Source organism: Candidozyma pseudohaemuli (assembly GCF_003013735.1).
Source record: "Candidozyma pseudohaemuli strain B12108 chromosome Unknown scaffold00001, whole genome shotgun sequence".
NCBI classification, from domain to species: domain Eukaryota; kingdom Fungi; phylum Ascomycota; class Pichiomycetes; order Serinales; family Metschnikowiaceae; genus Candidozyma; species Candidozyma pseudohaemuli.
Window position 1 is genome coordinate 2,524,739 of NW_020194435.1, and position 27,865 is coordinate 2,552,603.

General features: G+C 48.2%; 13 protein-coding genes across 13 annotated transcripts; 5 read left to right on the forward strand and 8 right to left on the reverse strand.

Annotated features, from left to right (window-relative positions):
- Window positions 1–271: 271 nt before the first annotated feature.
- RCE1 (CAAX prenyl protease) lies at window positions 272–1,087 on the reverse strand (the record flags this gene model as incomplete). Its single annotated transcript, XM_024856562.1, has 1 exon — window positions 272–1,087. The coding sequence occupies one exon, from the start codon at window positions 1,085–1,087 to the stop codon at window positions 272–274; it is 816 nt and encodes a 271-aa protein (XP_024716161.1).
- Window positions 1,088–2,131: 1,044 nt separating this feature from the next.
- On the forward strand, window positions 2,132–4,168 carry LYS4 (homoaconitate hydratase; the record flags this gene model as incomplete). The annotated part of the gene is made up of 1 exon (XM_024856563.1): window positions 2,132–4,168. The coding sequence occupies one exon, from the start codon at window positions 2,132–2,134 to the stop codon at window positions 4,166–4,168; it is 2,037 nt and encodes a 678-aa protein (XP_024716162.1).
- Window positions 4,169–5,766: 1,598 nt separating this feature from the next.
- On the reverse strand, window positions 5,767–10,148 carry TIP120 (Tip120p; the record flags this gene model as incomplete). Its single annotated transcript, XM_024856564.1, has 2 exons — window positions 5,767–6,019; window positions 6,349–10,148. 2 exons carry the CDS (start codon window positions 10,146–10,148, stop codon window positions 5,767–5,769), a joined length of 4,053 nt encoding a protein of 1,350 aa, XP_024716163.1.
- A 337-nt stretch (window positions 10,149–10,485) lies between these two features.
- C7M61_001148 (uncharacterized protein) lies at window positions 10,486–11,475 on the reverse strand (the record flags this gene model as incomplete). Its single annotated transcript, XM_024856565.1, has 1 exon — window positions 10,486–11,475. The coding sequence occupies one exon, from the start codon at window positions 11,473–11,475 to the stop codon at window positions 10,486–10,488; it is 990 nt and encodes a 329-aa protein (XP_024716164.1).
- A 446-nt stretch (window positions 11,476–11,921) lies between these two features.
- C7M61_001149 (M20 family metallopeptidase) lies at window positions 11,922–13,103 on the reverse strand (the record flags this gene model as incomplete). Its single annotated transcript, XM_024856566.1, has 1 exon — window positions 11,922–13,103. One exon carries the CDS (start codon window positions 13,101–13,103, stop codon window positions 11,922–11,924), a length of 1,182 nt encoding a protein of 393 aa, XP_024716165.1.
- A 251-nt stretch (window positions 13,104–13,354) lies between these two features.
- Window positions 13,355–13,714, reverse strand: C7M61_001150 (uncharacterized protein; the record flags this gene model as incomplete). The annotated part of the gene is made up of 1 exon (XM_024856567.1): window positions 13,355–13,714. The coding sequence occupies one exon, from the start codon at window positions 13,712–13,714 to the stop codon at window positions 13,355–13,357; it is 360 nt and encodes a 119-aa protein (XP_024716166.1).
- A 137-nt stretch (window positions 13,715–13,851) lies between these two features.
- C7M61_001151 (uncharacterized protein) lies at window positions 13,852–14,277 on the reverse strand (the record flags this gene model as incomplete). Its single annotated transcript, XM_024856568.1, has 1 exon — window positions 13,852–14,277. One exon carries the CDS (start codon window positions 14,275–14,277, stop codon window positions 13,852–13,854), a length of 426 nt encoding a protein of 141 aa, XP_024716167.1.
- A 457-nt stretch (window positions 14,278–14,734) lies between these two features.
- Window positions 14,735–15,514, forward strand: C7M61_001152 (uncharacterized protein; the record flags this gene model as incomplete). The annotated part of the gene is made up of 1 exon (XM_024856569.1): window positions 14,735–15,514. The coding sequence occupies one exon, from the start codon at window positions 14,735–14,737 to the stop codon at window positions 15,512–15,514; it is 780 nt and encodes a 259-aa protein (XP_024716168.1).
- Window positions 15,515–15,917: 403 nt separating this feature from the next.
- Window positions 15,918–17,789, reverse strand: TCC1 (Tcc1p; the record flags this gene model as incomplete). The annotated part of the gene is made up of 1 exon (XM_024856570.1): window positions 15,918–17,789. One exon carries the CDS (start codon window positions 17,787–17,789, stop codon window positions 15,918–15,920), a length of 1,872 nt encoding a protein of 623 aa, XP_024716169.1.
- A 3,924-nt stretch (window positions 17,790–21,713) lies between these two features.
- Window positions 21,714–23,525, forward strand: C7M61_001154 (uncharacterized protein; the record flags this gene model as incomplete). Its single annotated transcript, XM_024856571.1, has 1 exon — window positions 21,714–23,525. One exon carries the CDS (start codon window positions 21,714–21,716, stop codon window positions 23,523–23,525), a length of 1,812 nt encoding a protein of 603 aa, XP_024716170.1.
- Window positions 23,526–23,873: 348 nt separating this feature from the next.
- Window positions 23,874–24,656, forward strand: C7M61_001155 (uncharacterized protein; the record flags this gene model as incomplete). Its single annotated transcript, XM_024856572.1, has 1 exon — window positions 23,874–24,656. One exon carries the CDS (start codon window positions 23,874–23,876, stop codon window positions 24,654–24,656), a length of 783 nt encoding a protein of 260 aa, XP_024716171.1.
- Window positions 24,657–25,137: 481 nt separating this feature from the next.
- DBP5 (ATP-dependent RNA helicase) lies at window positions 25,138–26,718 on the forward strand (the record flags this gene model as incomplete). The annotated part of the gene is made up of 1 exon (XM_024856573.1): window positions 25,138–26,718. One exon carries the CDS (start codon window positions 25,138–25,140, stop codon window positions 26,716–26,718), a length of 1,581 nt encoding a protein of 526 aa, XP_024716172.1.
- A 50-nt stretch (window positions 26,719–26,768) lies between these two features.
- Window positions 26,769–27,812, reverse strand: C7M61_001157 (mitochondrial 37S ribosomal protein mS43; the record flags this gene model as incomplete). The annotated part of the gene is made up of 1 exon (XM_024856574.1): window positions 26,769–27,812. The coding sequence occupies one exon, from the start codon at window positions 27,810–27,812 to the stop codon at window positions 26,769–26,771; it is 1,044 nt and encodes a 347-aa protein (XP_024716173.1).
- Window positions 27,813–27,865: the final 53 nt, after the last annotated feature.

A 27,865-nucleotide genomic window follows, 5' to 3' on the forward strand; every position in this document is an offset into this window, starting at 1 on the left:
CAATTCGATGCTTTTTTTTACCATTTCTAGTAGTATTTAATTTTCGTGGGATTAGAACGTTGTTTCGTGTGGCAGGGTGGTAATTAAGTGGGTGTATGATTTTTGACCCATTAGGGGTTAGCGGCAGATCCCCCACAAACATTCTGACGCAGACCCAGTACGACAATATTGATCCTCACCGCCGTTTGTCCCCAAAATGGATCATTCGTGGTCTTTTTAGTTGATTTCATGCTAACGGTTGGAATTGGTTCTCCTGTCGCATTGGTACGCCTCAAATGAGCCGCAAGAAGGCTATGAGGCCAAAGATAAGCAACAAGCAATAGACGTAGAAGAATCTCGGATGTCTGTCTTTGATTTCGAAAGAAGGGAAACTCCCAAGATTACATCCAACATGCATAACTATAGCGCACCAAAGATTCTCTCCAGTAGAGATGTAGATGCGGTTCGCAAGAATGCCAAATATCGTGGTATACAAAAACTGGAATGCAGTGGTGGCTAGAACGGTGGACAAGGCTACACCTTGTCTATGCAAATCCCATCCATGGTGAAGATGAGCCAGACCAAAAAGTAACGGTGTGTACACAGTTAAGGCCCAGGAACTGGAGATCACAGGCTGGAGAAGACTGAATATCGCTGCCCTATAGACAAATTCCTCGGTGATGGGCGCAAAGACATGCGACCTAAAGCCCCAGAGCGTCATGAAGTTATCTTTTAGATCTTCCTCCAAAGAAGGCCCAATTAGGAAGTAGCTCGCTAAGGGTCCACAATAGAGTATAAGCATCTTGCCGAGACAGATCACAACGTTCAAAACGTCCTCGGTTATGCTGTGTGTGTTGGTGAAGCCAGGTATGAGTCCAAACTGGCGGATGGCACTGGGAAGGTCATGGTAGTAGTCTAAGCCATACGTTACGACGAACGGAAGTGAGATCAAGATGAAGATGCACAAGCTGGTGACCCTGCCCATTCGGTACTTCATGACCTGTAGATCATCTCTAGAGAGGTTCTCTAGGTACTTGGGCTGTGCAATCTTGATACTGGCCACGTATGAGTACGCAATGGCCCCACTTAGTAGAAGAGGGATGAGCATGGATGAGATCGAACGATGGTCTGGCTGCGAAACTTCATGTTTCAGAATGGGTCTGAGTGCAGTAAGCCAATCAGGGACGAATTTTTGGTGAGACTGTTTTTTGTGCTGCTGGGTGCTTTAGGTGATTTGAGCTTTCCTTAATTGTTGGTATCGGTGTATGTGGGTGGTATCCGATTGTCACCTTCACTAGTTGAAGAGAAGGCTAAGAGATGGACAGTGGAAGACGAGAGGTAGAAAAAACTGCTTGAAAGTAGGTTTTCGTCTATTAAGAAGGCCAATTGTCTTCCTTCTGCTTCCAATCGTGTATGATTGACATAGAGGTCTGGTTCTTGATATCTGGTTCAACAGTTCATTAGTGACCCAGCAGAGCTCGTATAGTGCAACATGAGTGTCATCAACGAAGTGAATTAAAGCAAATTGAAGACAATTTGAGCTACAGCTTTGAATAGCGACATGATTGGGGCGGTTCTTGAAAACGAACATAGGTCCAATACACAATTTACGTTTTTTCACTTTCTATGAAAAGTTCGATTTCATTGCATTTTCGCAGCCAAAATATGAAAGGGAGAGGATACCGTAGAACAAAGTAAACAACAGAGATAACGTCAAAACAACATGGTACTACTTTAGGCTCTTGACCAGCTCAGCTAATACTTCACCCGAAAAGCTCAAGTCCTTCAAAATGGTACTTTCCCATCTTGAAGTGCTATCAAAATGCGGCTCCCACGAAGGGTGCAACAAAATCCATCGAACAAATTTAGTAACATCTTCTCGGAAAAGAAAGGCTCACCAAATCTACCTTACTTTACATTCACATTTGTTCAGGTTTATTTCGTTGCAGATGATTCACTCAAGAGCCTCTTAACTAGTGCACACCAATAGAACGCGGCATTATTTCTCTGAGTCATAATCGCACCTTCACCTCACATTATCAGGCCGCATGCGTGCAGGCGAATTGACGTTACTGCATTTCTCCAGATTCGTTTTTCAGAAGCATCAAAACTTTTCAATCTTCTCATCGTCGAACCATAATATATAGAGAGGATGAGAAACACAATAATATGCACTGTCCGCTCCTTTGCCTCGTCGGCTAGCCTATCGAGAGGCCAGAATTTGACGGAAAAGATAGTACAGAGATATGCGGTTGGACTTCCCCAGGGCAAGAAGGTCTTCAGCGGTGACTATGTTTCTATCAAGCCTGCCCATTGCATGTCTCATGACAATTCGTGGCCTGTGGCCACCAAGTTTATGGGTCTTGGTGCTACCAAGGTTAAGGATAACCGCCAGATCGTCTGCACTTTGGATCACGATGTCCAGAATAAGTCAGACAAGAACTTGGAGAAGTACACCAACATCGAGAAGTTTGCCAAGGAACAGGGCATAGATTTTTACCCAGCAGGCCGAGGTATTGGCCACCAGATCATGATCGAGGAAGGTTACGCTTTTCCTTTGAATTTGTGTGTCGCTTCAGATTCTCACTCCAACACTTACGGTGGTGTGGGTTCTTTGGGTACGCCTATTGTGAGAACCGATGCTGCTTCCATTTGGGCAACCGGCATGACATGGTGGCAGGTTCCTCCTGTGGCTAAGGTTGAGCTTGTCGGTGAGTTGCCAAAGGGTGTTACCGGAAAGGACGTTATTGTCGCTCTTTGTGGTTTGTTCAACAATGATGAAGTTTTGAACCACGCTATTGAGTTTGTGGGTGATGGCTGTGCCAAATTGCCTGTGGACTACAGATTGACTATCGCCAATATGACCACCGAGTGGGGTGCTCTTTCCGGTTTGTTCCCTGTGGACGATACTTTGGTGAACTTTTACAAGGACAGAATCAACAAGTTACCTCAGCCTCACCCCCGTGTGAACGAGGAGACCATCGCCGCTCTCGAACAAAACAAGGATGCTTCCGACTCCGATGCTGTTTACGCTAAGCACTTGGTCGTTGACTTATCTTCGCTTTCTCCATACATTTCGGGTCCTAACAGTGTGAAGGTGTCTAACTCCCTTCACGACTTGGCTTCACAGAACATTCCAATCAACAAGGCTTACTTGGTTTCCTGTACCAACTCTCGTTTGAGTGACATCAAGGCCGCTGCTGACATTATTAGAGGTAAGAAGGTTGCCGATGGTGTTGAGTTCTATGTCGCGGCTGCTTCTTCCAATGTCCAGAAGGACGCTGAGGCTATTGGTGCTTGGAGCGACATCATTGAGGCTGGCGCCAAGCCACTTCCAGCCGGCTGTGGTCCTTGTATTGGTCTTGGTACTGGTTTGTTGAAGGATGGTGAAGTTGGTATTTCTGCCACCAACAGAAACTTCAAGGGCCGTATGGGCTCCAAGGATGCATTGGCCTACTTGGCCTCCCCTGAGGTTGTCGCTGCTTCTGCTGTTCTTGGTAGAATCGGTGGTCCTGAAGAGTTGGACGGCAAGCCTGTGGAAAACGCTTCCAAGGTGCTTAAGTCCTTGACAATCACTGAAGCTACTGCTGATGCTGCTGATGCTGGCGCTGCTGTTGAGGTCTTGGAAGGTTTCCCCAAGGCTATCGAAGGTGAGTTGATCTTGTGTGATGCTGACAACATTAACACTGACGGTATCTACCCTGGTAAGTACACCTACCAGGACGACATCAGCAAGGAGATGATGGCCGAAGTTTGCATGGAGAACTACGATCCTGAGTTCAAGAACAAGACCACCTCCAGCGATATCATCATTTCAGGCTACAACTTTGGTACTGGATCATCTAGAGAGCAGGCTGCTACTGCCATTTTGGCCAGAGGCATGAAGATGGTTGTTGCTGGTTCTTTTGGTAACATTTTCTCCAGAAACTCCATCAACAATGCTTTGTTGACCCTCGAAATTCCAGCTTTGATCAACAAGTTGAGAGAGAGGTACGAGGGTGCCACTGAATTGACCATCCGTACTGGCTGGTTCTTGAAGTGGGACGTCACCAAGGCCTTTGTCACTGTGACTGATTCCAACGGTAACGTTGTGCTTGAACAGAAGGTCGGTGAACTAGGCACCAATTTGCAAGACATCATTGTGAAGGGTGGCCTTGAAGGCTGGGTCAGAGCCGAGCTCTCGTCATAGATCCAGGTGCATTATTTATAAATACAGACAAATAGGTTGACCGTTGTAGATGTACGTGGTGTTAAGCGGGTATTAGATGAATACTGGCTGCACAGCATGGTAAGTGTTTCATTGTCCAACTTGCATTACGGATGAAAGAGGGAAGAGGTCACAAGGTGGGATGAATGATAAAGAAACACAAAATGATAAGAAGACAGGAAATTGAAGAGTTTCAGCTAGCAACTCAGTAGTCATCCGATTCAAGAGATTCTTGAGCAAAACAAGGACATCCACCGACTGCCGTTTCATGTGGATGGTGGTACCCCAGACCACAATGCCATACGCTCGCCAAACTCCAAATTCTAGACCAACAAATTCACATCAACTGTTCCTTCCATCGTGGGTCTCGGCGTTAAAGCACATCTCATTTTCACACTACAACTCATTTCATCCAACTCCATCGGCACAGTTGATGCCGACATTCACCAACCGGGTCTCCTAAGCCGATCCACCTGCACGGCATGTCCATTGCTTTGAAACAAGAAACTTTCACCGGCAGCAGGAGAACAAAGGACCACAATGGCAGAAGAAAAAGGCACGGCTGACTTGTCCAATAGACATTTGAAAAGCAACTTCTTTCACCCATTGGATGGTTGCTTTGAAACCAAACCTCCTCCCCTCCTCGTATTTTGTCAAGTCTACACGGTTCCCACCTTACAACGGCTCATGCTGTGCCACAACCCCAGAATTCTCAACCTAAGCCTGCAGAGGCTTTGGAGAGTTCCCTTGCATGGTAAGATTGGCCCGGCTGCAAACAGAGAGATGCCACACGGTCTCATTCTTGAAAACACGCTACGAAGGGACAAGAACCCCCTGATTTTTTTGCAAACTGAAACTCGTTCCTCTTGCTATTGCTACATGATTTATTACTCTTTGTGGCCGCCGTTGCTAGGCCTTCCCCACCGCGAACTAGTGGTTTGAAACAGCGGGGAGTGCATCAGGTGGTGCTCTCAATGCCCAGGCTTACACGGCATGGCAAGCTTATCGACGTCATAGTCAGGGTCATCGGTTTGGCAAAACGCTTTTGGGAAAATCTCCCCAATTAGTTCGGGAATTTTGCGCTGGCTGGTGAGCTCCTGTCATGACAAATGGGGAAGATCGGTGACTCTTCAGAGGGTGTCAATGCTTTGTTGACCTGCACCGGGGGTAGCGGTGCCGTCATGGCAAGGCTTCCATGCAGACGCCGGTGGGCATCTGATCTATGTTTTTCTTCGTTTGCTCGTGTAAATTACCCAATTGGGAACAGCAAAAGTTCCTTCTAGCCCGAACTGCCGCCTAGAGCTAGGCGTAAAGGTACCGTAATGGCATGCCAGGTCGGCTATAGTGCTTTTCCAGCAAGCCCAATAATGCGGGGAAGGCCGTATTGACGCACCTGATGCGTCGGAGTCGGTGGTGCGCCTTGTAGCGGCGCAGATTGTGGGGGGTCACGTGTAGCGGTTAGGTAACGAAATTTTTGTCTATTTCCAAATTACTATGTTTCTAAAGATGATACTAATATTTGTCGGTGGTGGCAGACCTGCTGCTGCTGGCGGTGTCCGTGTAATCAGGAGTCCGTAAAATCAGTTGATGCTGTTGTACATTGACAACTTGAAGACTTTTTTGGCGAGCTCGTAGTTGCGTACTGCCCGATCAGAGAAATCCAACAAGGCGTCGGCAAACAGCAACGCCATGAGAATCCCGTTCATAACAAAGTAGAGCCCCAGATCTAGCACCAGCCAGATCCGCTCTATCGCAGTAATAAATAATGCCACAACAAACGCCCACAATCTCTGGGGCAAGCTCGCCAAATGGGAGGGGGATGTGCTGATGAAGCTCATTGTGGAGTTCATGGTGCAATGCAAACGTGTAAACGGTTTATGGAGAAGGAAAGGTGTGCTTCTTTTTTCTTTTCTTTGGAGCAGCCACATTCAAGCGGCGATGCCGCCTATTTATACATGTTGTGGTGATCTCCACAAAACACTGCTTCTGCGCAATGACTTCCCCTCCCACTCACAGACTATCACAGCGCGCCTGTATGCACGACGGCACCACCGACACTGTTTAGGTTGCAAAAAAGCAAATGCAAACCGTCACTATGGAGTGTATACTCCGGTGAGCATCGGCCCGCACTGCGACCGACTTAAACCTCCACCGCATTAAACAAAAGATGATGCTTGTTCTTCAACTCATGGAAATAACTGCTCCATTCCCCACTTGTACTGTTGCTATGGATAAGCACGTTATTGATCACTTTCAGAAGTTTGATGACCATCCTCAATGACTCTTCCTGACTTTCAGCCTCTTGCGTGCTTGCTTTACTCCGCAATTTTTTGTTGATCACCTTGGTCAAAGCGGAAATCATCTCTTGCTGGTTTGCAATCGCATGCAACACGTTCTCGTCGTTTGAAACAATCTGTAAGAGGTTTTGGATCGCCATGATCACGATGCTGTTCTCGGTGTCATTGAGACCCTTGACCAGCAAAACCTCAAACATTTTCGTCTGATTCACGCCTCCTTCCTTATCCATCAAGCGCTCATTGTCAATATTGATAATGGCATTGATGAGCTCGTAACATAGCTTTCTCACCTCGAGCCCCTCATCCACAACATACTTGTAAGGACCCATTGGGATGACCTTCTTGAATTCTTCTTTTGCGTCCAATTCTTCGTAAATGCCTGGTAGAATGTTGTTGTTGAGGAAGTCCGGGATTAAGAGCGACTTGTTGTGTATGCCAGTCAAGAGCGTGCTAACAATGGCCTGCTTGAGTTCTAAGTTAGGTTTCGAGAGGTACCGCAAAATCTCCTCCACTAGCTGCACATTCAAATCCTGGGATTCCGAGTCATTGATCAATTGTTTTGTGATGACTACCACAGTGTAGATGGCATGCTCGATCTGACTATTCTCAAGAGCTCCACTCTCCAACACGTCAAATAGCTTATTCTGGTATTCGTCCAGTTTGGTGAACTCGCATATCTTGGCCAAAACCTCACCTGCCAATTTCAATTCCGAGACATCTTTATGGGTAAGGCTTCCCCCCTTTGAGCTGATGACGTCAAATAAACTGTGCCAGATGTGGGACAACAAATTCTGCTTTTCGTGACTCATGTTGCCCTTCATCAATTGTTTTATAGCCACTAAAACCAAGCTGCCCTTTTGTTCCGAATTTTGGCTTGATGAGTGGTAATATTTCAAAAGTACCGGCAAGTAAGTTTCAACATCTCTTTTGATGCACAAGCCAACAGCTCTCGCGGCAGCGAGACAAAGGATGTCGTTGTTGTCAGAAATCATAAGCGAAAAGAAGTCATCAAACGTCACCCCGGTCAAGGCTACTGCCTCACCAATGCATCCCAAGTATTGAATGTCAAACACAATCTTGTCAAATGAAGACGAAGAAACCGTCTTGTCAGAGAAAGAGGCGAGTTCGGCTTCAGCAGTCGACACTCTATCTTTGAGGTCACAGTCAAGTGTGATGATGGCCAACACTTTAGCACTCAAGAAGTTCCTCAAAACGAGGTTCTGCAACCCAATATCATACAACTCTTGACCTGAAAGCGACGACTTCTTAGTGACTTGGTTTATCAAGTACTCAAGAGACAGCAACTCGACGTCGTCCTCATCAATCCACTTGATATTAATGACCTGATTGATGAGCTTCTTGAAAAACTCACCATCAGCGGGGATGTAGTTGAGGGCATGACCAAGAATACAGATTGCCCTGTTAATGAGGTTGGGATCATTGGTCTCCAGTAACAAATGAAAAACATTTTGGGTCAAAGTTTGCAAGTCTCCTCTTTCGCCCTTGAAGAGCGTGTTGACAAAGATCGCGTCAAGTAGGATTAATGAGTTGACATACAAACTCGAGTCGCTGGATGATAGGTACGAGTTAAGCTTGGCAACAACTAGATTGCATAAATCACGATTGTCGAACACTTGAGGTCTCCTTTGACATATAGTGATGAGGTTCTCAATGGTGAAGTTAACAGTGACTTCGTAGTTCATACTTTCTTTGTAGATATCAATGGCATGGGAGAGATTATTTTCTGACACATCCAAGTTCACAATAAGCTCCGTGAGAGAGTTTAATGAGTGTTGTCTCACATCACTTGAATATTGCTTGACATTGATCTTTTCCGCAATTGGAGTGAACAAGGTATTGTTGACTAAGGCGACGTATTCCTGGTTGCCAGCCACCTTTGGGTAAAACTCATTGCAGACTGTTAAGATATCGGAAATAAAGCTGTAGTAAGTCTTGCTATCCGTAAGTGAGCCAACGAGATCATCAAAGATGAACCTAAGAAGCTTTGGAGGTATATCTTCGATTGTGTAGGTCTTGAGAATAACCTTGTAAAGTTTGATTAGATCAGGATTTGTCTTGAGGGTTAACTTAAATTCCTCGAATTTGTTTGACAAATTCTCCAAGAATGATGGGGACAAGAAAACTGCAAGGACCCGAACCATTGACTCAATCAATGCGTTGGATGTCGAGACTCTCGCGATATTTTTCGTCGTCAAGAGACAATTAAAGACGTAGTCCTCGAGAAGAGGAGGTAATCTTGTTGTCATTTGCGAAGATGGAGTTCCCGAGTTTCCACTCTCCGTCATCATGCTTATGTCAGAATTAGGACGTGATCTGACTGTTGCAGCGGCGTGAGTGGCTTTCAAGACGGTAATAGTAGTAAAAATGGCTTCGTTCGACACCGCATCATTCTTGTCGCCAATGGCCACAATGAGAGGTTCGACCAAGTTTTCGCCATAGATGATGCCGAGAATTCCTGGATAAGCTTGCGTCATTTGCTTGATCAACACTATGGTTTGAAGTCTAAGTTTAGATGCCAAACCATCGTTGTCCTCAGCGGTTTCAACCTCGATTGACTCCTCATCATCAGAAAAATCAATCTCAGATTCATCATCCTCGATATCGTCGTCAGAATTATCATATCTAAGTGGGTCATATGAGATAAATGCTTTGACAATCTCCACGACAGGATGGGCGTAAGCATGAAGGAAAGTCTCATAGGCTATGCAATTAATGAGGCTGGAGAGAGTGATGAGTGCATCTTCACGTACCAGATTCTCCAGAACCAAGACATCGACATCCAAGTCTTCCACATTGAGGGATCTGGCAAGCGAATCAAGCTTCAAACTGGTGTTGATCTCAGAAAAGATGATCAGAGCTGAGACTTCTGAGAATACGTCACGCTTAGCTTTGTTAGCCTTCGCAAGCACAACTTGGAGCAAGGTGAACTGAGTGTTCTTTGCCGTCACACCTTTATTAGTAGCTGTGTAGGTGAGGTGAATGTCGTTCACAACCTTGTCGAAGAATTGTAGTTGTCTCACAGTTTGCTCCTGTGTTACCAGATGAACATGGTCCAACGCATAATCCACCGCCACAATGGCTCTTTTACTTATGATGCCAGACTCTGAGTAGGCGAAGCGAACCAAGGATAAAATCATTCCTGAGAGCTCATTGGCAGATAAAATTCCACCCAATGCTTTGATCAAGTCAATGATAATCTCAATACTATCAATAGTGACTGGGGTATCTGTGGCGAATAGACGAGGAAATAACGAGTCAATCACATTCCTCGCCAATGCTTTTCCAAATCTAGATCCTGAATTGTTGAAGATCGAACGCAATGCCAAATTTGGAACAGAAGTGGAGAATTTGGAGGTGTTGGAGCTTTTCAATACAGCGTCATACAACATGTTCACCACGGATAAGACTTCCTGGTCATCAATGTGACGAACTAACGGAGCAAAAGATTTAACTGCTTGATTCTGAACCTCAGTGGCACTGTCATTGAGCAATGTTATAAGGAGAGGGATGAAACTGGAGACATTTCTGGCCTGAACTTTGGGATTGTTAAGATGTTTGGCGAAGTCTTCGAGCGCCATGTAACGGAGATCCGGATCCACATCACGTGCGCTATCTTCCAATTGTCTAATATTGAAGGTTGACATTGGAAGTGGTTAGATTGTTGTGATTTTGTACTTTAGGTGTTGCAGTTGCAACTATGCATGTTGTACTACTAGTGCGATACTTGCCCTGGTGTACGGGTGCCACTAGTGCACTGTTTCATCAGACTGAGGTCTGTAACAATCAGACGAGTTGGTACAGGTTTGAAATTTAGGGAATTATGCATTTCTAAAATCCGTGAATTATGTTTCCGTATTGTATGAGAGATAGTCATCTAATATCGTCAAATGTGATGGCCGAAGGGGGCCGAGCCACCAAAATGGCTGCAAAATGGTTGTTCGAAGCGACTTTCAACAGAACCGCAAGATCTTTTGGCAAATCTTAAGGCTTCTTGTCCGAGCTCTTCAGTTTTCTTCTCTCCCTCGCGTTTTTGGGGTTATATTTTGAACGTTCCTTGCGCTTCTTCTTCTCGGATTCCGAATCGGAATCCTCAAAGTAGTCCTTGACCTCGACATGCTCAATTATCAAATTGTCCTCAGGGTCAGCACTTGAGTTGGTGGATGACCCCTCCTCAGAATCGCTCTCCTCAGAACCATCAGTGTTCTTCAGTTGCTGCTTATTCTCCTTGTACTCCTTCGAGTCATTAGATGGCTTCTGCTTAGGCTCAATTTCGGAATCAACAGGTACACTCAGCAGCTTAGACTCGACAGGCTCGCTGTCTTGGGCCTCTGTGGCTTCTTCGTCTAAACCGAGAAACTCAACCGGGTCATCTGTAAGGGCACGAAGTAGCTTCTTGGTTCTGATAGCCGTCTCACGTGTCACCAGGGGAGTCTTTTCTTCTTCCTTTTTCTCATCTGACTCCTTTTTCTCCTCATCTTCTCCATTACCGTACAACTCAGCGTTCACCTTCTCTTCAATCGCCTTGCACACTTCATTCCACTGGTTTGCAACATCGGTCAACTGCTCAATGAGTCTATCACGAGCGCCACCCTGAATGCCTTCAATATATGAGATGAGGTTCTCTTCATATTCGTGGGGAACCTCGCTTAAGTTCTTCAAGATCCAGTTTTGCTTCTGCTTGCTGAACTTCCAGTTCTCTCTATCAGTAGCGTATTGACGCAAGTATGCAAGTTGATCCTTCTCTGGTGGGGGCTTTCTTTCAGCTTTTGGAAGCTTAACTCTCTTTGGTGGTTTCTTCTCTTTAGTGGCTTTCGTCTTGTCTTCTTCTCTTGATCTCTTCTTATTAAGCTTCTTTGCAAGTTTTTTATCCACATTTGCGCTCTCTAAATGCACCACACCCGAGTATGATGTATTATCACGGCTTTCATCAAGCTTAAGCCCGATCTTCTTCCATGCTGGAACGGTAGCCATCATTGAATAATCAGAGCGATAGCAGATCTCATCTCCTTATTGTTATGCTGTGGTGCACAGGTGTGGCATTCAGAGAAGGATCCAGCTTTTTAGTGTCTTACAATATTATATAGCTTGAGAGATGAATTGATTTACTTTCTTATTTCAGGCGATTTCATTAACCCTGCTTCGTATTAACTTTTTCTGGTTGGGGGTTACCCTGCCTGGACTCATATACTTTTCCAGTGCATCGCGGGAAATTTCCTCACCAATACACTTTTCTTCTTCACAAATGTTGTAGAAACTATACTATAATTGCGAACGCAGGGCTCTACTTCGGTAGCTGACCCAGTGGCATCTCGTTCAATGAGATGTTGCTACGGCGTGACGCTATATTGAATCTCACATGAGTTTGAGTCTGCTGTGAATACGTATACTCATGGTGGATATAGAAATTGTGAACATTTTTAGAGCGTCAAGATATGCTCCACGAGGCCCTTGTAGCCAACCACGGAGTCCAAAAGGTCCTTGTTTTCAACGTGCTCGTCCTCACTGTGAGCAACGTGGATGGTACCTGGTCCGTACAAGAAGCGCTTCTTCAAGGGCAACATGAGGTTAGGCACATCGGTGTTGTAAGCAAGGATAATGGATTCGAAACCTGGCACCTCGTAGTCAAGGTATTGAGGCTCGGTAGTTCTTCCCTTCACGGGAACAACGTGCTCCACATCGTCCACGACAGTGTGGACCAATCTGACCACTTCGTCGAGATCAGAAGCCACTCTGATGGCAATTGTGGCCTTACCGTAAGCTGGCACGACATTGGCAGCAACACCAGCTTCAATCTTACCAATGTTGACGGTGGAAGGCCCCAAAAGGTCCGACTTGGGGAGGTCCAAGTTCTGGATCTTGTGGAGAATAGGCACCAAGATGTCGGTGGCAGAAATACCCAATTCTGGGTAGCCCGAGTGGGAAGCTCTACCGATCACTTCCACGTCGAAAGCGAAAATACCCTTGTGGCCGACACCGAGCTTGTTCTCGGTGGGTTCGCCGAAAATGGCATAGTCCCACGAAATACCAAGCCCCTCACTGGCGGTTCTCATGCCAATACCGGAGTTCTCCTCTCCAACAACAAAGAGAAGCGACGCGTCGCCTTCCTTGATCTTTCCCTCGTGAAGCAAATCCAAAAAGGCGATAACCTGAGCGGCCAAGGGTCCCTTATCGTCACAGGCACCTCTGCCTCTGATTTTAGTGCCATCCACAGAGTACCCAATATGAGGAGGAACCACGTCAATGTGGGAGGAAATCACCGTGCTGGTGTTTCTCTGTTCCCCGTAGTAAGCGTAGATGTTGTATCTCTTGTCCTCAACGTGTTGGGTTTCGACGGTCAAACCGCTGTTTTTCAAGTACTTGGTCAAGTAGTTAGCCACGGCATACTCATTGCCGGTAATTGACTCGATCTCCATCAAGGAACGGTGCAATTTGAGAAGAGGGTACTTCTCCTCAACGACATAGTCCTCCAATTTCGAAAAAGCATCTTCACTGTCCCATTTGGAAGCCAGCTTAAGATGAAGAGGATCCTGAGGCCAGTAGTCCAAGGGATTCCAGGCCAATACACACAGAGCACCTAGCAAAAGGTTGGAAAGAAGCATGGTGGTAGCGGAATCGTCGCGGAATTGATATCGATACTTATAGCCGAGCCACACCACTGACTCTGATCAACGGGCAATTTTCAGATCTGAGAGATCGTCATGGTGCCGCTAGCGGAGGTGTTCTAGCGCTAAGGTTGGGTGATTTTTGTTTTTTCCGATTACTATATACGAGGGTTAGTTACCCAGGGTTGGTGTTCCACTGATAAGATTGATAAGCCATAAGCATTAGAGCTGAACACACAACGACGAAGTTAAGCATCCTTTTCAGAAATGCCTTGCTCCTCTTTAGCCTGGGGCTCCTTGCCCTGAGCCTCTACCCTGGCGTTCTGGCGATCTTCTCTGTCCTGCTTCTGGCCATCAGCCCAGCCCTTGAACTTCAGCACAATGTCGTCAGCAATCTCCTTGGAAGCAGCGTCCTTGTCCTGAGCGTTTGCCACCTTGTTCAACATGTCTTGGACGTAGCTGAAGGTGTTGTTGATGTAACCATCCATGGTTTCGTTTTTGCCATCAGGGTTCAAAATGCCACGGATCGACTCCTGGAGCTTCTGGGTGTCTTCCTGGGAAGGCACGTCCTCGGGGCCAAACTCTTTCTTTTCGGTGTTCAGGGGCATGTTGTTGGAGATTCTACGGTCACACAAATAAGCTTTTATAGCCCAGGGTCTGGGGTCATTATCATATGAAGGAAAACTAGCCTCGACTACCTAATCTGGAAATACACCGATACGAAGTTTCTAGAAGACTCAGTGGGTTACTGACGCTTGCCAGTGTCGCCTTCAGTCTTTCCAAGCTGGCCTTCGGTCTTACCAAGGTCGCCTTCGGTCTTGAGATGGTCTTTTCCGAGCTGACCCTCTGTTTTACCAGCCTGGCCTTCAACCTTACCCAATTGGCCCTCAGACTTGCCCAACTGGCCCTCGGACTTACCTAACTGTCCTTCAGTTTTGCCCAACTGGCCTTCGGTCTTGCCTAATTGACCCTCGGTCTTGCCTTCAGTCTTTCCAAGGTGGCCTTCGGTTTTGGCATGCTCACCCTTGCCCAATTGGCCCTCGGTCTTGCCTTCCACCTTCTGGTTACCAGGGGCGACGCTCAGAAGCGTCTCTTGTGCCTGTCCTTTTTTAGCAAGGTTCTTAGCCTTGTCCAAGTCTCCAAGCTCTCCAAGTTCTTTGTGGTTTGACATGTTGAGGTTAGGCTAGCGTGAGCAAGGATACTTATATGAACTACTATACAAACTTCCAGGGCACAATAGTGCACGAGCCACAAACCATGACCCCGCCAGCCACCTAGGTCAATGGACCTCGGAATTAAGGTTTGCTTTGTTTGTAGGTAGGGCTTGGCTTCCATGACCTTGTTGGAGCTTAGCGGGATCTGGGAGGCGCACGAAGAGCCTTTTCAGTAACTTTGGTAAGCCTCCCTAATAAGCTACCTTGGGAAGCAAAAAGGAGCTCCTAAACTTTCCCCATATATTCCACATTCCATGGCAACAAGCGTGAGATCACTTGTCCAGCTGATCCCAGCAGGTGACAGCTGCAACATGCACCCTCAGCCTTGCATGGTCTCTTACGCCTGCAGAAAACCTCTCTTAAGCGGTGTCTGCAACGGTTTCACGAAACCAACCACCCACTATACTTCGAAAAATGGCCCAGGCGGCTCGTACCGCACGTGTTGTCGTGATGGATTGGGACGAGACCATCACAAAAAGAGACACCACGGCTTTGGTGGCCCAGACAGCGTACCGCTGCAAGTCCGGCCTAACCGATTTTTCCCATTATACGAAAATCTACATGGACGCTTATAACATGTACCTGGCCAAGTGGCTGGAGAGGAATAATCTTGAGCAGGAGATTGAGTTTCAGCGGGGGCTTAAGGAGGTGGAAATGACCCTGATATCGGCAATCGAAAGAGACGGTTTGTTCAAGGGTCTAACGAAAGGTGACCTAGCCGAGTCTGCTAATGCCGTTGAAATCCAGCCAGGTTTCGTTGAGTTTGTGAAGAAGATCCAGAATGAGTCTCCCTTGTATATATTGAGCGTCAACTGGAGTCGAACACTTATAGAAGCGGCATTGCAACGGGCAGGCGTGACGGGAATCACTGTTCTAGCGAATGAGCTTGAGTTTCATGGAAACGTTTCCACAGGCCACTTTGAAAGTGATATTGATATTCGTACTGGCTGCGATAAAATAGTGGAGTTACGCAAAATCAAGGAGAAACATGGTCTGGCGGTCATTTACGTTGGCGATAGTTCAGGCGACGTCTTGCCTATAATAGAGGCAGACACCGGCGTCGTCATTGAAGGAGGCAGAGCCACAAAGTACATCGAAGCCTTGGGCTACACGGTTGATAATGTTGAAAATAAGACCGGCATTGTTCCCGGAATCTACGGGGCAAGCTGGAAACAGCTTCTACATTTGTGGTAGCGTGCATAATTTCATCCTCTATAATACATCAAAAAATAGTGATTAAGTCAAGCCGTAAATGCAAAGCCGGGAGCAGGGCTTACGGAAGCCGGCTGCTGTGCAATGTGTCATGTCAAGTCCCGGTGATGTTGGGACCACAGGGCAGTGAGTGATACCCCACGGCAATAAATAGAACTGAAATAGTGCAATGTCATTCATACAATGTCCCTAGGGACAGATGAACTTTTTCTCTCTTTTTAACAACGGGGGGTAAAGCCCTCGATTGTTCATGGATGGTGGCGGGAACCAGCAAATGCAATATAACCATGCCCAAAGCATAGTGCCTTAAAATGAATGATTCAATGACCACGGTACCTGAACTCCAAACCGGTTCGATATTCAGGAAGCCTCTGGGCAAAGCCGATTAACGGTTCCACACACCTTGGTGAACAGGCATGTACTGGCCGTAAACGTAGCCTGGAGGACCCTGCACCGGGTAGCCGTTGGGAATCATCTGCGGATGGTTCACGGGGCTTCTGGCGGGTCCTGGAGGCTGGCTGTTGGGAGGAGGCGTCATGATACCGTTTGGAGGCTGGGCAAAGTGTGGTGGAGGACCCTGGAACATCTGAGGCTGGGGCATGTGGTCCTGGGGCAGCCAAGCCCGCAGTTGTGGAGGTGGGAGGTGGGCAATGGACTCGGGCAGCTTGCCGAGCGGTTTGAAGGGAACAGGGTACATGCTGTATTCTTGGGGGTGTTGTCCAGGCGGGTTGGGTGAGTGGGAGTATGCTGGTGCCGTGACTGCTGGAGGAGGTCCTGGAGGACTTCCCTGAGCAGATGGAGGGGGTCTTTGTTGCTGGGGCTCGATGTGCAGAGCACGGCGAGGCGAAGGAGCCTTGTCGTGGCCCTGGACGAACGCAATACGCTCCGAAGGAAGCAAGGTGACGAGGTCCCTGAGGAAAAAGTTGGGCACACCAACTGGCTGCGCCAAAGGTGGAACAGGCAGGTTCCTCAGAGCAGCAGCCTGGAGCTTCTTAGAACGTTCGTCAAAGCGTGCTGCGTTGTCAGTGTCGCCTATAGCACGGAAACACATGGCAGCACGGGAGCTAGCGTCTGCAGCGTCACCGAGTTGGTCGTCACAGCGTTCGTAGACGCAACTGAGACCTTCCCAGGCGGCGGCTGTGCCTGGCAGGTTTTCATTGAGTTGGAGTCGAAGAGCCTGAGAGTAGGCAGCAAGAGCGTCTGGAAGCTGCTTGAGTTCAAGGTACAACTTTCCAACTGCGAGCCAAGTGATAGGCAGGCTGGATGCACGGCGAAGTGCCACTTGGTAGCAGTCGTAGGCGGCTCTAGGAGCGTCAAGCACCGTGTGGGCCTTACCAAGGAGGTACCATGGCAAAAAGTCACCTTCGTCGTCCTCCTTGCGTTCTTCCAGGTCCACGACGCGAGAAAGAAGCGCAACGGCACGCTGGGCCTTTTCAGTGTCCTCGTCCAAAAGAAGGAGGTAGGCGTGCGTGATGAGAATACGAGGCAGGGCGCCAACGGCGGTTTCGGCACGTTCACAGGCCTCGAGGGCTTCTGGAATCTTGTTAGCACGCTCTTTGGCGGTAGCAAAGGCGCACCACAAGGCAATGTGCTCGTTCTGGCGGGCCAAAGGAGGAGGCGGGAGCAGGAGGGTAGCTGTGAGCTCCGTGATGGAGAGATCAATGTTGCCGTCGGCGGCGGCAATAGCTGCTAGTTCGGCATGGGCGCTTCTGGCGGTCTCAATGTCTGCTTTGGAGAACTCGGCCAACAGCGGAGGCAAAAGCAGGAGGCAGTGGTTGAGGGCCGAGGCGGCCTGGGCTCTGGCACCAGCACGAATAAGCGTCTGGGCCAGGAGAAGCTGCAAAGCTGGATCGTTGGGTGCTCTAGAGATGGCCTCCTGGACGGCCTGGTGAGCCTGTTCATTAAGTCCCACCAAGAGGTAGCACTCCGTGAGTTCTCTGAAAAACAGGGGCAGGGCGGTCACCTGGGGATGCAGTTCAGCCACGCTATTGAGTCTCTGGATTAACGCCTGGGACCCGGCTGTGTCGTTGGTGTTGATATCGTTCATACGGAGCAGGTGGCTCCAGCCAACCAAGGCATCCACGGACGCTGGGGCATGCACAAGGGCGCTTTCAAAAGCCCGTATAGCCGCTGCTACAATGCCCATGGTGGAGGCACAGTTGCCGATGGCGATCCATGTGTCAGCAGCTTTTTCTGGATATTCGTCGATTTTGGGCCTCTTTGTCGCTGGAGAGCCGGCTGCGGAGCGTTTGGCCATGGTGGATCAGAATGTATTCAGCAGGCGCTGTGTGGGATATGGATGTGCTGTTGTTTTATGGGAAACTGGATACTTTTGAGTGTTGGGATTTTTTGACACGCTGGGCGAGCAGCACGAGTGGGAAATTTGTCACTTGGTAGCAATAGCTTGCTGGGAAGGATGGAGGAGCGTGTGTGACTCTGGCCAGAGGATAGCTAAAGAAAAAGTAGTTTATTCAAGGGAATCCTCGACCAAAGGTGGGTTTTTTTTAGATAGTGCGTAAGAAATTGCCAGCGGGTTGGGAGGGACAATCCGGCTTAAGTAACCTAGGTAGCAGGCAAGTGATTCGGCGCATGGTAATGGAGGGGGTGCAGCTGCAGCAGCCAGCGTCGCAGTGATCCGCAGGACGCATGCATTACAACGCAGTGCAGAAAGAAATACCTGGCCCCCCGAGACCAGCGCCGTTTCGAACGCTCGGTACTGCACACAAGGTGATAAGGTCACAGTGTCCACAGTTTTGTGCAGAATTGTCCTTTTTAGCGTCGCAGCCGTCTGCAGCATCTCATGCGTGCCCGGCATACATTTCGGACTCTGCTGGACATGCGAGCATAGAAGCCTGCGTCAGTCTCACCTGCCCGAGGAACAGTACGATGGAGGAAACAGGCTTAAGGGATCGGCAAATCCGCGGGAAAGTTGTCCTTATTAAACTTTCAAGAAATGAGAATGTAGAGTGTACCTGATGGTCATTCATTAATACCCACGGGTCTAATACAAACGGACAATTACTTGTGTTTGATCCAGGGTTCATGCGCGGTGATATAATGCCCAACGCACATATCAGCGACGCATGTCGCTGCGGAAGAATATCAGTGAGGAACAAGAGGCGCACCTACATGCCATGCAGGCGGCATCTATTGTCGGGATTCGGCGCACTCAAACGCCCCACTGGTTTCCGTGAACGTGGCGGTTATGTGGCGGTGATGGTGTAATGGTGTACCTGGAAACAACAAAACCGAACAATTTTTCGCAATTTCAAATGTTCGCCAAAACGTCATCTTCTTCGGAATGGCCCGTCTGGCCCGCCCTGGGCGGCTTGTTTCCACTGCACCAGGTTAAGCCTGGACGCCGCGCGTGGAAAGTGCTCGTAAAACGATGCATCCACGCGCGAGTAACGGTCTGTATGCAGTCACGGACGTCGTCGATAGAGCTTCTGAGCCGCCAGCGGCGTGCCGACAGATCAACATGCGCGTATAAAAAATTGATTTAAACACGACAATTAGAAGTTTGGCAAAATTCAAAGTTCGCTATGTTTTTGGTAACGGCTAAAAATCCACCTCAAACGTGAACAAGCCATGTAAAAGGTAACGTTTGATCGGGCCATGCGGCGCTGGTATGCAGTCCTACACAGAGCCACATAGCGGCTTGAGCGGTGGGATTGTGCGGCGCAGGCGCAATGCTACCTAGACAAGAGGATGAGACGGGGGATATCGCCAAAACAGCCAAGCAACCTCGGCTGAAATCAAGCCCAGAGTGATGGAACCTTAATGGAAAAAAGCTATTGTCATGTTGTCGAACTGCTTGCTCCCGGGACTCCGCGCGATATAGCCGGAGTACCTCAACGAGAGCGAGAACGAGCACATATAGCCGTCTTGCATCGGTTGCGTAGGAAACGGGCCAATCCCCAAAAGACAGGTTGAAAGAGGTGGACGATCCAACGGTGTGGGAGGAAACAAATGAAAAAGAAAAGAACGCAGTATGTGGGTGTTTTTCAATCAATCAGCAGAATGTGGGAAATGATCGCCGGCGCATCGTCGTCGAGTGGGAAAATTGCGATGATTTTTTTTTCTGGTTATTTTTTTTTTATTTTCATTTTTTCAGTGCCACTTCCAGCGGACAAACCTTCCAGTGGCACACAACACCTGGCGCCATCCCACAGCTGGTCCGTCAGCACCAGGCCAACGTCATGAAATGTAGAAAAAGAAATCCCACATCACCTCCACTAGCCGGCTCTGCCGCCCAGGCACCACCGAAGCATCCTCTTGTCGTCAAACGGTGCCTTAATAGAATCCGGCTTGCCGCTTTTTACACGATAGTGTGACGTTGCAGAAGGTTATTGCAGAGGGCTATTGCAGAGGCTCCTGTCTGGCGGACAAAGCTGCCTGGTCCTCGGAACACAAAATGGCACGACGCCTAGCGCCGCCTGAAAAGTCTAACCTAGGCGCAACCGATGCCTGGTCTTGGTCCTGGCCAGTGCTACTTAGCCTTTTGCGCGACGAGCGGCGATGCCCGGTCCGCCCTGTGGCGTATTAGAAAAGTGGCGAGTAAAAGAGGTGGAGCGTACAAGAATAAGGTTTTGATAAGAAGAGATTTTTCCTCTTATCTGGTGGCACCCCAGGATCAGGGCCTCCTTATATAGTAGGCTGTGGCGAGGGGGGTGTGTGCGTTGCTGTCACGGGCTCGTGCCGCGCATGAATAGATGCACTTGTGCTTTGGATCCAACCATGGCTTAGCTGGGCCAAGGGCCAAACCGGCGTGCGGAAGGTGGCCCTGCGGCGCTCTGCTGTGCGGGCTTTTGTGGGTGCGGCGCACGCTGCGTCATAATATTTGACGCGTGCTGCGCGCTATATGCTGTCTGTGTGTCTGCTCTCACTGATGTCTGTCTCTCTCTCGCTGCGGCATGCTGCATGCACATGCACATGGCCTCCCCCATGGCCAGCAAGCTCCCTCCCCACTGGTCAACAAACCCTGGTATTCCGCCGGTTTACTTTTTGACTTACGCTGCCGCGCTGAGCAATCCCAGAATGCAGCTGTAATCCCCAGCATAAAAAATAAACCGCTCTCTCATGCAGTGGCCGATGCTGCTTCTTAATAAGCCTAAAAAAAAAAAAGAGCATTTCTGAAACAACTTCCCGTGCCCGTGGCACACACTAATCGAAAAAGAAAGTCCCTTGTCAAATTAGCCACGCTGACCTGCCCCTCTAATTAGCATTCACTCACTTTGTGCTCACGCGCCCACCTTGACGTCAGGCGCCAATTCCGGGACTCGAGTTAAGCAGACCAGATGGAGCTGCTGCGGTTAAGTGGCCTTTTTTTCCATCGTGGCACCCGACACCGCTGAAACCGCCTCACCTTCTATTTTCTGTTTTCTATTTACCTTGCAGTTCCCCGTGCCTCATGGAGGAATATCCTTTTGGGTTCTCAACCATCCGCTTTCAACATTCCACTTACCTTTCCTCTTTGGACATTGGCCTGCCCTTGTTCCTGTTGGTTCCTTGTTAATAATTCCTTGCTGCTGTATGCTCGTGTATGTCTTTGTTGGCTTGCGGCTCGCGGGGCCTTCTTTTTTTATTTATTATTATCAGGTTCTTTTTTTTTTTTTTTTTTTTCTTGACTTTGGTTTGTGCTTTTTTTAAATCTGCCCCTACACTCGCATATCCCCGCTTAACAAACAGGTCATTCACCTGGTTCAAATTTGCACCCGCTACTATTGCTGGTATTTTCAGCTTGCTGCTTCTAGACAAAAAATTTTCCCACCTATTGTGAATTCTGTACGAGGGGGGAAGTGTGCGTCATGTGCCTCGCTAAACGTCGGATGATCTAGTGACGCACCCACTGCCGGCCTAACAATGTCTATACCGCAGGTGCTGCGTTTGCACACGCTCCGACTGCAGGTATCCGTACTGGTTCCTACTTCCGTGCCAAAGCGGGCTTTGCGTGTAGGCGCCGCCTCACCACAGACCTGTCTGTTGTGCGCGGGCTGCACGTCTTTGCATAGTCGCAATGCGCTATATGCATGTCTACATAATTCCTCCCAACCCAAGCACAAACACAAACCGCATATTGAGCCTAATTCTTCGATGAAGGCACGTGAAGCTTATCACGTGTACACATCGCCATCGGTACCTACTCACTTTAGTATGTGGTGGGAGTGATACGTAGATAGTCATGCTTACAAGACGGGTATTTCTACGCTGTCTTCAGTATTCCGCAAGACGTCTACCGTCGCTTCGGTGTCTTTCTTCCGCTCGTCCGGCAAGGGTTCAGGCACCTCCCTACATCAGCCCCATCTCCCAGATCGCAGAATCCCTAGTACCAAGATGCTCCTCATGTGGAATTACTTTACAAACCACTGATAGCACAAAAGACGGTTACTACAAAGAACCAACCAATGCAACTCCAAAAAATAACCCTTTGGACCGCGTGTTCGACTCCCATTTTGGTAAGATGAGCTCCGAGGATCAGAAGCTCCTACTAAACGGAGCCGATGATCTTGTGCCTTCTTTGAAATCCGAGGTTCGCCAATTGCGAGCAAACAAGAAGAAGGAATCTAAAGTTCAATGTGTGCGCTGTCGTCACGCCAATTACAAGGCCTCCTTTGATCTAGATCAGTTCCCCATGGAACCCGTGAGTGGAGTCATCGAGACGATCCCTCCTGGGGTGCCTTTAGTCTATGTGGTCAGTGCTGTCGATTTCCCAATGTCTATCAACAAGGACGTCTTCAAGTACAGACTGCCTCGTCTGATGAAGTTTGTCGTGACGAAAACTGACCTTCTCTTCACGAACAAGGACATGGTGAACAAGTACGGTCAGCGCTTCTTCCAGGACTACTTTGAAAGAACCTACAAGGTCCCACGTGAGAACGTCTTTTGTGTCAGTGGCACCAGCGACTGGAACGGTCTGCAATTATTGGACGAGATCCAGGATGGGCTGTACATTATCGGTACAGTCAATAGTGGCAAGTCAACGCTCATCCTGCTGCTTCTTCACACCGTCGAGAAACAGAAAAGCGAGCTTCCAAATGCCCGTCGGGAGCGTCAGATTCAGAAATTGGCAAATGAGGCGATCGCTCAAGGCAGAAAGCCCCCAAGTCGTATGTCCCTTGTTCGTCTGGACATCAAAAAAATAGCAGCATTCAAAACCCAGCATGGGCCTGGCACATCGTACATGCCGGGCTTCACCCGAGGCAACCTCCCCTTCCAGCTTACCAAAAACAAGATCGTTTACGATGTGCCTGGATTTTCCGACGCCCAGAACACGAGGCTTTACGACATAATCGAGCCCCAGCATATCAAGCATCTCCTCAAGAGCAGAAAAGTACCCAAACTGGGCATGTATGACTCCCACTACGAGACTGTCAAGGCCGGCCAGGTGCTCACTGTTGGTGGTCTTTTCTTCTTACAGGTTCCCGAAAACGCCATGCTACAGGTTCGCAATTGTCTTAATCACAAGCCCCACGTCTTCAAGAGCTTAGAAAAAGCCATGGACGTGTTCCGCGGTCTGCGTACGGCAGCCCTCAAGGACGTGTTCCTTGTTGATCCCGCCAAAGCGCAACTCAAAAAATACATTGTGCCGTCGTTCCATGGAAAAAAGGACATTGTGTTCCAGTTCATGGGCCATATTGTAATTACGCCCGTTGGATCGAATGCAGCCACTGAGCCGTTTACATTGTATCTTCCCGAGGGCATTGAGGCCATTTTACGTCAACCTATAACGAACTACATCAGCACCACGTTATCCGGCCGGGATGCAAATGGCAACCCGCTTCGCAAGGAGAACTGGAAGTCTAAAAGCACAAAAGAGGTGAAGCGGTGGACCGGTAAAATCCCATTTTACTCGGACTTAATCCCTCTGGAAAGCGGTTCCGCAAGCGAAAGCGAGCCGACAGAAAATTACCTGCAGCAGCAGCAGCAGTACCAGCGATCCCCAGGCGAGATCGACGCTGATTCCGAATATCGCCAGTGGTATCAAAAAAATTAAATCAATATGACCGTCCTCAGCTACTCGGAAACCCTCGTGCTTCTCCACCAAAAGAAACCTTGGTATCCAAATTAGGCTCTATTCATAACGAGTTTTGTCCTGTCCTGGGCCGCACGCAGTGCTTCACGCACAGAATCCCCATTATTACACGCTTTCGCGACGAAGGAGGCACTGAGGCGCGCATCGAGTCAACTGCCTTTGTTGATTTCTCAGAAGATCCGAGTGATTGACAGTTTGTTTTTCGTTGCATCTATTGCTTATTCGCTTAAAGCCGTCGTTTGCCATAAAAGAACCACCTTTTCTTCCTCCTGGCCTCGACCCACTAATTTCACTCGCTAGTCCCCCACAATGCTTCGCAGCCAGAGTATCTCCAGCTTTACGGAGAAGAAGAAGCCAAACTTCTTCACTGCGCTCCGGACCAGAAAACTGTCCAAGGATCTCAATGGTGTTTTGAAGGCACGTCCCCTCAGCCAGTCGTCGCTGCTGATGAATTTGAGCCTGAACATCGACAAGCGTCACTCAGTGCTTCTTCTGCCTACTGAAGACAAGGAAAACAACGTTCCTCAGTTGCGTAAACACTCAAGTGCCTCCAACTTGAAGGACTCCAGAAGAAATTCAATGATGGTGAGACCTCGGATCTCGGGCCCTGTTGAACGGGCGCCCTTGAGTCCCCCATCGGACAATGCCTCTTTCGAGACGGACGTGCTGGACAGATTATCTCCTTATACCCCTTCTGCTCCACAAATCCTCGATACTGTTGATTTTGCTCCTATCTACAACGAGCCATTCGACTGGGACAACGAGCCTTGCAGCCCATCCAAGCTACATCGCACAACTAACATGAACAATATCAATGACTTCATCAAGTCTGTGGATTCCCTGCTTTTGCCTATCTGCAATCGCGCCAGTCTTGAATTTGAGGCCAACGAGATAGACCTTTTGCACAAGAAACTCAAGCTGGATCAACTTGAGTTGAAGTTGGTGGAGAACGCCATGTTCTTGCAGTTCTTTGAAGAAGAGCACCGTAAAGAGTACCAGATGGGCGTCCGTTTCTGGGACGATATAGACATGTCAGACGCGCTCAAGAATGAGCCTTACAGCGAAGACGACGATCTTCATTTGTACATATAGGTAATTGATGAATGGAAATGATCATTAGTAAATATTTGGTGTAAGTACTCAATGGTTGCAAAAATGCGCGGTGAACATATGTGCAACCTTGATTTGGGCATGTACAAGATTTGTATAAACTCATTGAATCTGAGATACATTATTTAGAAAAATTGTCAACGGAATTTAGAAAAATCATGTAGACTTCATTGAATGGAATCATTTAAGTGGCTAAGAGTCATCCAGGTCAGGTTAAGCCTTCTATTACCTAGCTATGAATGAAATCCCGGTCGTCATACATTTTCACCAGTAAAAGAGCATTTACCTAACTAGTCGTAAATAATGCATTTCAAAGCATTGAATCAAAGATTTCCCCTCTTACAGCATTCTCGGACCATCGTCTTATCGTCAAGTACACCAACCGCTTGTGGAATGTGCATCCGTACACCAGGCAGAAAAATCAATATCGCCAGCATCAAGCCGTACCAGATCAACGCATACAATGTCCCAAGACGATAGCGCCTCAGACATTAACAACTTGCTTGAGACATTGTCTCTTGCCAAGGCTGGCGAAGCAGAGGAAAAGCCAGCTGCTGAGGAGGTGAAGGCAGAGCCTACTACTGAAAAACCAGCCGAATCAGTCAAAGAAGATGCTGTCGAGCCTGCCAAAGAAGAGGCTGCTAAGGTTACCGAGCCTGCCAAGGAGCCAGTTGAGTCTGCAAAGGAGCCAGTCAAAGAAGAGAAGACAGAGAAGCCCACAGAGCTGGCTCCTGCTGAGGATGCTGATAAAACTGAAAAGTCAACAGACGCTTCAGAGGAGGCTGACTCCAACTTGATCAAATCCACGTACGAAGTGAAGGTCAAATTGGCCGACTTGCAAGCCGATCCAAACTCCCCCTTGTACTCTGTCAAGAAGTTTGAGGACTTGGGATTGAGCGAGGAGCTTTTGAAGGGTTTGTATGCTATGAAGTTCAACAAGCCATCCAAGATTCAAGAGAAAGCATTGCCTCTCTTGTTGCAAGACCCTCCCACAAACATGATTGGTCAATCTCAGTCTGGTACCGGTAAAACAGCCGCTTTCTCATTGACCATGTTAACGCGTGTCGACGAGAACAAACCAGTGGTTCAGGCCGTGTGTTTGTCACCAGCTAGAGAATTGGCTAGACAGACTCTTGATGTCATCCAGACCATGGGTAAATTCACGAAAGTTACATCTAAGCTTGTGGTGCCTGGTAGCTACGGAAGAGGCGAGAGAATCAATGCCAACATCTTGGTGGGAACTCCAGGAACTTTATTGGAGTTGATTAAGAGAAAGCAGGTCTCTCTTGAGCATGTTAAGGTCTTCGTATTGGACGAAGCTGACAACATGTTGGAGGCACAGGGAATGAGTGACCAGAGTGTCAGAGTGAAGAAATACTTGCCCAGAAACACACAACTTGTGTTGTTCTCGGCCACATTCCCAACCGAGGTTCGTGCGTACGCTGAGAAGTACGTTCCAAACGCCAACTCTTTGGAGTTGAAGCAGGAGGAGCTTAACGTGGAAGGTATCAAGCAGCTTACAATGGACTGTGACAGCGAACAAAACAAATTCGAGGTGTTGTGTGAATTATACGGCTTGCTTACAATTGGATCCTCAATTATTTTCACCGCAACAAAGGCCACTGCTGACAGGTTAGCTGTCGGAATGGAAAAAGAAGGCCACAAGGTTTCTTTGCTTCATGGTGGTTTGGACCACGCAGACAGAGATAAGGTGATTGATGACTTCAGAGAGGGAAGAACAAAGGTGTTGATCACGACAAACGTTTTATCGAGAGGTATTGACATTGCATCTGTGTCGATGGTGGTTAACTACGATGTTCCCACAGACGTCAATGGCAGACCAGACCCATCCACATATTTGCACAGAATCGGAAGAACAGGAAGATTCGGTCGTGTTGGTGTTTCCGTCAGTTTCATCCATGACCGTAAATCCTACGAACAAATGGAGGCCATCAGACAATATTTCGACATTCAGATGACCAGAGTCCCCACAGAGGACATGGACGAGGTGGAGAAGGTTGTTAAAAAGGTGCTTCGAGGCTAGTCTACCGAATCTTCATGTATATAATGCTTGAATGTATGTACAGATTAGAGTTAATTGTCAAAAGCGACAGAAGGCTTGAAACGCTTAGGAGCTCTAGAGGCAACCACGTCCCAGTTGATGCAATCCCACAAGTTGTCCAAGTACTGGGCCTTGCCAAATACACCGTAGTCGGGGAGGTATACTTTCATCGAGGCATCGATGGCCAAAAGTGGCATGATCTTTCTATCACTGTAGGAAAAAGCCTCCTCGGCTTCCTCCACGGTACCCAAGGTGGTACTGTTCTCCTTTGGAGCTTCCTCGGTAGTCTCCACTTGAGAACCCTCAATCTCCTGTCTCTCCTGCTGTCTCTTCTTGAGTGCCTCTTCCTTCGCCTTCTTCTGCTCCTTCAATTTTGTGATTTGACCAGAGCGAATAGAGTCGTCAACAGTTCCGGCGTTATAGGTATTCATGACAGCCAATTTGTTGTAAGAGACCTCTGGAGTAGAAATACCAGAACTGGCCTTGATGGCACTGTCGGAGTAAGTGGCTTGGGCCACCAACCAGGTAATACCATTTCCTTTGATGCCCTTGGCGTTGTTGAGCAAAAGGGTTCTGAACTCGGCAATGGAACCAAAAGAGTCCACGATCCATTCTCTCAACTCGGGTGAGGTGGGCTCATTTGGGAACTCAGTCTGGATTGTGGGTGTTTGTAGGAGAGCCAGAGCATCGGCTTTTTCGATTTTTGCATTGCCTTGGTCATTAGGCTTGAGAGACTCCAATGCAAATTGCAAGTTGTGCAATTCCAGAGCCTTTTCGTAGATGGCCTGCAACTGTGGTTTGCTGAAGGTCAAGGTGATCAACTCGGCCAAATCAGCAGGTGGGTTTGTGACAGAACTTTGGCTAAGCTGGCTGTTGAGCTTGTCCACAATATGTTGACCTTGTTTGTACCAAAGCTCTTCAAGGGTTTCTGCAGAGAATAGACCATCAAAACCTTTCTTGGAGGCTCTGAGGTTCTCCAAAGTGGGTACCGTGGGGAGAACATATGAGATAGATCTCACGAGACGTCTATTAACGCCACGGCTTAGCGTCACGGACGACGACGCTAATCTGATCATTAGATATGGGGTACTATGTTAAATGGATCTCTATACTATACTGAAAAATTCAA